Here is an 8,445-nt window from a genome sequence, read left to right on the forward strand (position 1 = left end):
TGTATCTGAACTCAACTGCCACAGAGTTATGGATAATCTAAAATGATATTAACATAATAAATTGCTTGTCGTGCAGTTATCTAATTAGTTAAAGTTGCATCAGGTGCACATATACCTTCAGCAGTTGTAAGACAAACGCTTGCTCTGCCTTCATACATGTATACGGTATGTTGGTTTGGCTCAAGCGTGCATGTGTTGTCAATCGCAAAGTTACAACTAGGTATCTCCCTTGAGCACAAAAGTATTCGCGGTTGAAACTGAACATGGCTAATCCTTTTTTCTGTCAATATCATCTGTTGGAGGAGATTCAGTCAATCCCACTTAAATTGGTTAATTTTTCTTAGCATGACATGATAGCATTTAACAGCCCTATTTGACAAATTAGAAGCCCTTTAAGAGGTATACAGAGTAGGCACTTACTTCCTATCTCCCCACCTCCCAATCATATATCTTATGAGTATCTATGACTATGTGTCACACTCCACAAAGCAATGGTGGTTTGAGCTGACTAAAAGTGAAACAAGGGCTTCTGCTTAACATGTATCTTGTCATCGACATGGTGAGTAAAGAAAATGAATGCTTTTTAATACATGCCAGTTGAACATAGTACATTTTGAAAAGTAATCCTGTATATTCCATAAAACATTCATTAAGAAATTTAGCAAAATAATTTGAAGAACTGTACAATAGAACAACTGAACTTAATAGAAGCATTTAAAACAAATATAATTAGGTGACTAATTGAATTAATATCAAATAATTCAGGAATTTTATTGTAGAATTAGTGAATATTCAGTGAATTTAAAATAAGTTACATTATTTGGAGTGATTTTAACAATATATTTGTCATTTTAATTTAGAATTCAGTGAATGTTTGAGTTTTGATTGATTTCCATTTAGAATTAATAATTTTTACAATTTGTAATAAAATTCTAAATGTATCTGAATGACAGGTATCAACTCATGAAATGTATGAGTCTGTGTAATAAAATGCATGTAATTTCAAAAAATGTAGGGGTGTTACAATGTGGTTTTCTTACAAGAGCCATTCTACAGTGTACTCACTTTTAAAATGTATTTGCAAATTCTCATTGCTAATCAAAAGATCACTTAAAGTTAAAAGAATTGATGGTATTATTATCTATATTTGAATTCCCTTTTTCATCAACTTTAACAGTATGGTGCAATACAGCATATTACAGATAGATTACAGAGACAGTTCTATGTAACCAATTCCAGCTAGAGATCATGTAGATGAAGAACAGTGATGAATTTACTTTACATCATGCATCTAATTTGGGTAGCCATTATGGATGCTGTTAAATAGGTATACACAAATATGTCAAATTTTTTCCTCCTATCACTGAAATAGTAAATATCCCCTTAAAGATTACAATGTGGGTGTGTATGTGTACTTTTTTATTTATTCATTTATTTAGGGGCAAAGAATTGGCTCAGTGTCAAAGGACTAAAGCGTCAGATACTGGATATGCCCCTATTTATTGATGTGAGTGTGAGACCTATCACGGTCTGTAAGCTTGACCATTTTTTTTTTAGTAGAGGTTTCCCTTCATATGAGTCTCAGACAATTTTTTACAAAAAACTTGTAAAGGACAGAATTTCATTCAACCCTAGTGGATATACTGTTTTTAACCTAAATATCCATTCTGTTTCTTTCTGAATATCTTCGTGTCAATGTCCCTACCCCTAGTAGAGGGACGTATTATCTCAACAACGGAAAATTTCAGAGAGCTAGGATTTCCTGCATGTTTCTCTTGAATATGTCGGGAAATTGGGGTATCTCTTTTGTGTTTTATATCTCCTAGGTGTTCCCCTATACGTCTCCTAAGTTTTCTTGTGGTTTTACCCACATATTGCATTGGGCATGTACATGTGCACAAGTAAACTAATCCCACGCTTTTACAGTTTGCATAGTCTCGAATATCATATACTTTTTGCGTGGATACACTACGGAAGGCTTTTGTGACATGAATGTATGGACAGGCAATACAGCCTCCACATCTACAGTATACATGCCACACGTCCTTCCAGGTAACCACATGGCCTGTTTTTTGACTGGTTCAAAATGACTGTGTACCTGTCGATCTCAGAGGGATCTTCCTCTTCTGAATGTATTGGCCGGATGATCTGGTATTGTGTCTCTGATGTCTGGATCCATTTTTAGAAGGTCTCAGTACTTTTATAAAACACCCCATATTTTTCTATGATAGTCATCAAATGTGCCTATGATACGGGTATATTGATTACTTTTATGTTCCCCGTGTATAGACCCCTCCTCCTATCTGTTTGGGTCTAAAAGGGTAGTCCTATCTTTTTTTTATGGCATTTTTAAAAGCATCATGGAGTACTTTTGGGGGATAACCTCTTCTTATGCTTGTGCAGTTTCTACGAATTTGTAGATATTGTCCCTTGGGTATGCCACATCTAAGACTGAGGATGATGGCTGTCCCATCTAAGAAGACTGTTTGTGGCAGTAGGTTTTCTATATGTCTGGGTGCATATTTGGCCATGTTCAAGATGGATATCAAGATCAAGAAAAGCCATGTGTTGTTCATTGATTTCTGAAATAAAATGCATCCCAATGTTGTTTGTGTTTATATCCTCTATAAAATCCAGAAAGGTTTTCTGGGACCGTTCCACAGTATAAAAACATTGTCTATGAAGTGACCCCAGAAACTGATGAAAGTTGTCCATTTACTATCTTCGGTAAACACCATAGTATCCTCCCACCAGCCCAGGAACAAGTTGGTGTAGGTTGGCACACAGGCACTGCCCATAGCAGTGCCCCTGAGCTGGTGGAAGTATCTGGAATTAAAGAGAAAATAATTGTGTTTAAGAACATACTCAAGAAGTCGTAGTACAAAATCGTTGTGGGGGATACAATGTGTGCCTCTAATTTTTAGGAAATGTTTTACCGCTAAGAGTCCTTTGTCATGTGGGATGTTGCTGTATAAGGCCTCCACATCTATAGCGTCCATCAGGGTGTTATCTTCTACAGTTGGGCCATCTAGAGAGAAGCTGATGTCTCCTCTCTGGTGTTCCAATAGTAGTAATTAGCATACAGCACGGGAGGCGGTAATGGGGGCCACAGCGGGCGAATGGAGCAGTGCCCCAGATATGATAGTAAGTGCAGGGAGATCCCTGGGCGCCGCTCTACATTTCCTGCTACTTAGTTAATAAAGTATGGACCCATGAAAGGTCCTATTACAGATACAGGAGCCGGGTGCGGCACCTGAGGTGTTAACTGCCGCTGATCGCAGGTCCCTGTCAGAGGTCGGGTGGCGGCTATGTGATTCTGATGCACCCGCCTCCTGTATCTGTATTAAAATCATTGGTGGTACAGTGCACCCCCCCAGTATTAAAATCATTGGTGGCAGTGGCCACAGGGTCCTTTCTCCCCTCCTTCTCTTTGGTGGCAGTGGCAGCTTCTGATCGGAGCCCCAGCAGTGTAATCCTGGGCCTCTGATTGGTTACCAATGCAGCCAGGACGCTACTGAAGCCCTGGCTGCCATGGTAATCTCCCTGCTGCTGTGTGTACTATGCACAGGGCAGCAGGGACAGTGTAAAGTCCTATTCACCTTAATAGAGCTCTATCATGGTGAATAGGACAAGGGATTAAAAGATCCCAGGTTCTAGCTCCTAAGGGGGGAAATAGTTATTAAATAAAATTTAAAAAAATTAAAAATTAAAAAAACACCAAAATATTAAGTATAAATCACCCCCTTTCCTAATTTTACATATAAAATATATATATTTCCTATGTAGTGAGCGCTGTAACAGAAAAAAAAAGAAAAACCCTAAGCCCCGCCCACCCCATAAGACCTGCCACAGAACTAACGCTCCCTCCCCCCCACCCGGTCCCTGGGAAAATTATCTTGCATGAAACTGGTCCTTGGTGCAAAAACAGTTGGGGACCACTGCCATAGTGTATCCACGCAAAAAGTATATGATATTCGAGACTATGCAAACTGTAAAAGCGTGAGATTAGTTTAATTATGCACATGTACATGCCCAATGCAATATGTGGGTAAAACCACAAGAGAACTTAGGAGACATATAGGGGAGCACCTAGGAGATATAAAACACAAAAGAGATACCCCAATTGCCTGACATATTCAAGAGAAACATGCAGGAAATCCTAGCTCTCTGACATTTTGCGTTGTTGAGATAATACGTCCATCTACTAGGGGTGGGGACATTGACACGAAGATACTTCAGAAAAAAACTGAATGGATGTTTTGGTTAAAAACAGTATATCCACTAGGGTTGAATGAAATTCTGTCCTTTACAAGTTTTTTGTAAAAAAAAATTGTCTGAGACTCATATGAAGGGAAACCTCTACTTTAAAAAAAAATGGTCAAGCTTACAGACAGGTCTATTCTTAGAAAAGCTGTGCATTTGACCGGAATAGGTCTCACACTCTAATATCAATAAATAGGGGCATATCCATTATCTGACACTTTAGTCCTTAGACACTGAGCCAATTCTTTGCCCCTAAATAACTTAATAAATAAATAAGTACACAAACACACCCACATTGTAATTTTTAAGGGGATATTTACTATTTCAGTGATATGTATACAAAATTCACCTGAGATATCATCTAAATTTCCTCACCAGATTATTTCTTTTTTGGTGCAATTTAACCATACAGTATAACCTTCTAAATCCAAGCATTAAGGAAACATCTACTAGCATATAGGGAAATATGCTGTCATGGACCCAAACTATGTTGGTGGAATGAGACTAGGTTCTGACTGTACTTCTTGAGCCCAACAGAGTGGATGTGACTTCAGGCCTACCATCCAGTGCATGTCCATCATAAACTCAGCAAGCTTTAATGGGAGATGCTGTGGTACATCATCATATCAGGTCCCACCAATGGATAGTCTGGTTCTAGAATTGGCTGGTAGGATAAGTGTTTTGGCATTAGGACAAAGGAGATCATCATATCAGGGCTAACCAATGTATCGTCTGGTCCTAGGATTGGCTGGTAGAACCAGTGTTTTGGCATTAAGACAAAGGAGATTTGAATGCCTGGCTTAACAGTGGCAGTGTGGTGACATCCTCTCATTCATTTTCATACACAGAGCTTATTTTTCTGCATTTAAGATGGCATGGTAACTGAGGGCAAAGTCTAGTATATTTTCACTTTTGGATACTATTTTACAATTTATATATGCATATTATTTACAGAAGGAGTTGAGCCAAATGGTAAATACAATACTGTGCAAAAGTTTGAAGAAAAAGTGGAAAACATGCTGCAAATTAGAATGCTTTAAAAAAAAGAAATGTTTATAGTTTAAAAAGTTTATTTTTATAAGTAAAAAAATGTAAAGTCAATAAACAAGAGAGACGTAAATCAAATCAACATTTGCCTCATTTGCTAAAAGTAGTTCCTTTAGAGGGTAGAGTCCTTACCAAGTTTTCACCTCCAGTAGAAGAGGAGATAATCCCAACTAAGACTGGGCCCCCTCTTGCCCTGGGACCGATAGCAGTTGCATGGTCTGCCGCTATGGTAGTTATGCCCCTGAAACAGATGTATCCATTCCATCAAGTGTAACTAAGTTTGTCATTCAATATACACAAAAGTTTTGGCAGCACTACTGATCCCATAATAGGAAAAGCCATTATAGGTACCTTTAAGATGGTGGTGGTGCATGCAGATGGGGATCCTGGCTTATGGTCCCAGCGTCTAGGAACATGCAAAAAATCAGCAGTACTCGCCAGTGTGGAAAATCAGGTGGTGATTTATTCACAAAACAGCATGGTTAAAGCGACGTTTCGACCTTCATCGGTCTTTCTCAAGCCATTGAGAAAGACCGATGAAGGTCGAAACGTCGCTTTAACCATGCTGTTTTGTGAATAATGTACCTATCAGACATTGTACCTATCAGACATTGGGGGTATATCCTAGCCATATGCCCCCAATGTATGAGATGATACAACCTGTTAAACTACAGTATAATACAGAAGTCCCAATCTTTGTGTTGCATTCTGATTGTTGTCTTTTTTATTCCTCTTAGACTAACAACGACTATGAAAACATCACATTTGCATACTCAGCCATATCATATGGTGCAGATTTTGATATCTGTCTTCATGAGGAGAACAAGATATTTGACCAAATTTTTTTGCCAACCTTCTATAGCATATTGTTTATAGCCGGAATGCTGGGGAATGGACTGGTCATGTTAGTGATGCTGACAAATAGGCAGAAGATGCAGAGCACGGATGTGTTTATTGTTCATCTGGCTCTGGCAGATATGCTCTTGGTTTCTACTTTACCATTTTGGGCTGCACAAGCAACTTTTGGTTGGGTCTTTGGAGAGGGCCTATGTAAAATAGTTGCATCCGTTTTCAAGATCAACTTCTATGCAGGTACTTTCCTCCTTGTCTGTATTAGTATTGACCGATATCTCTCTATCGTGTATGCTGTCCAGGTCTACAATAAACACAAGAAGAACCACGTTCACTGGAGTTGCCTCACTGTATGGTGTTTGTGTATTATTATGTGTATCCCTGATGCTATATATTATTCAGTGTCATTCGAATCTCGCATCAACATGACTACATGTGAACCATTCTACCCTGAGAACCATTCCAAGTCCTGGAAAGTGGCAACAACATTTTTGTTCCAAATCCTTGTCTTCTTGTTGCCTCTAATTGGCATGCTGTTCTGCTACACACATATTATAATAAGACTGCTAAGATCTCAAAAGTTTAAGAAGGAGAGGGCAATAAGGCTTATAATAGCAGTTGTGGTAGCTTTCTTCTTATGTTGGACTCCATATAACATTGTAGCTTTTTTAGACATGTTCACTTTGCTGGATATAATTAATGATTGCACTAGCACAAATAACATTGATTTTGCATTATCCATCACATCCTGCATTTGTTACTTGCATTGCTGTCTCAATCCTATTCTTTATGCTTTCATTGGAGCAAAATTTAAGAACAACATGTTCAACCTGATCTGTAAAACAAGACTATGTCCGCAAATTGTGGCCAAGCATCTCATGAGAAGGCAAACCAGTACAAAATCGTCCACTTGGTCTTCTTCTGGAGATACAACCATGTCTGGGATTTACTAGGGACTGCATTTATTGTGGCCTCCAAAGTCTGATTTTGAGCTTATCAAAAGCCAAAAAAATTGTTCCAAAACAGCTAAACTAATTAAAAACAGAGAGGATCATAGTCCAACCATCTATTCTTTCTGGACTTGATGTCAACACAATCTCACTGCTTTCTTGGTCACTGAAGTTGAATAACTTTGGGTCAATATTGTGCTCTTCAGATATATCGTGCTCTTCATCTGGAGCTACAACCATGTCTGGGATTTACTAAGGACTGCATTTATGGTGGCCTCCAAAGTCTGTTTTTGAGCTTATCAAAATAATTTATTTTTTCAAAAACAGTTAAACTAATTAAAAACAGACAAGACCATAGTCCAACCATCTATTCTTTCTGAACATGATGTCAATACAATCTCACTGCTTTCTTGGTCACTGAAGTTGAATAACTTTGGTCAATATAGTGCTCTTCAGATATAGACACAAAGAAATACAATTGGGCACTGGCTTCAACCACCAAAGGCTTCAACAATAAGCAGCATGTACACAAAGAGGCAGTTTAAAACCGAAGTTGAATAAGTTGTTTGATAACAAGACAGTTCCTATAGAGAAGGGAGTCCAGTGTAGGTTCTTCCCACAAAGTAGCATAGAAAACCAACTAAAGCTTTGACCCTTCTCTCCAGCCTCCCCCTAGCAGCTGCATTATTTGCCTCTATAATAAGTATGCAATATAGTATTATATAAAAAGCCTATTCTAGTCATTTTTCAACAGATGGTATACATAAATTTGATTATTACAAGTTGATTATTAGAATTTAAAAAAACAAAAACAACTCACAGCTCTTGAATGGTAATGATTCCTATTGCGGAGATCCAGCTGGGAACTTTAAGTGCAATGCCCCCTGAGAAAAAAACTGTATGTAAAATAACTCTCTTCAAGAAAGAAGAAAGCTGTCCTTCTAATGCTACTTATGAGTGGCTATCCTATAAGTCAATATCAAACCCTTTATGAGCTTTACTACTCAACTCATTGATAAACCAGTCATGTTTCAATATTCTATAAAAAAATATATATATATTAATTGACTTGCTGAATAGCCATCTATAAGTGGCACTAGAGTTAATTTTATGTCAATAAAGCTTTCATCACAACAGAATGTATACAGTATTTATATGTATAGTTTGTTTATAATTTACATTATATCTGTTGTATTTCTATAATTATAAGTTATTGTATATAGATATTTTTTTACTAAGAGGATCTATGAGCTGAAATGTTGTACGCTGCTTTTTCCTGGCAAAAGCCACGTTAGAGACCACTTTAATTTCATATATAACTTCACATCAAAAG

At 37.7% G+C, this 8,445-nt stretch overlaps 1 protein-coding gene across 2 annotated transcripts; it reads left to right on the plus strand.

Annotated features, from left to right (window-relative positions):
- The first annotated feature begins 432 nt into the window (after window positions 1-432).
- On the plus strand, window positions 433-8,162 carry LOC121002674 (C-X-C chemokine receptor type 3-like). Of its 2 annotated transcripts, none has more exons than XM_040434106.1 (2): window positions 433-559; window positions 6,048-8,162. In XM_040434106.1, the coding sequence occupies exons 1-2, from the start codon at window positions 539-541 to the stop codon at window positions 7,113-7,115; spliced, it is 1,089 nt and encodes a 362-aa protein (XP_040290040.1). In that variant the 5' UTR covers window positions 433-538; the 3' UTR covers window positions 7,116-8,162. The 2 variants fall into 2 exon arrangements, with proteins under 2 accessions (XP_040290040.1, XP_040290048.1); XM_040434114.1 differs by lacking the exon at window positions 433-559 and adding an exon at window positions 5,066-5,235.
- Window positions 8,163-8,445: the final 283 nt, after the last annotated feature.

This window comes from Bufo bufo, chromosome 1, assembly GCF_905171765.1.
Source record: "Bufo bufo chromosome 1, aBufBuf1.1, whole genome shotgun sequence".
NCBI classification, from domain to species: domain Eukaryota; kingdom Metazoa; phylum Chordata; class Amphibia; order Anura; family Bufonidae; genus Bufo; species Bufo bufo.

Excerpts from the sequence above, each read along its gene's own strand:
- LOC121002674 (XM_040434106.1), top strand. The coding sequence starts at position 539 with ATGTATCTTGTCATCGACATG. Across the intron at positions 560-6,047 it reads TGTATCTTGTCATCGACATG|ACTAACAACGACTATGAAAA; the intron begins GTGAGTAAAGAA and ends TATTCCTCTTAG.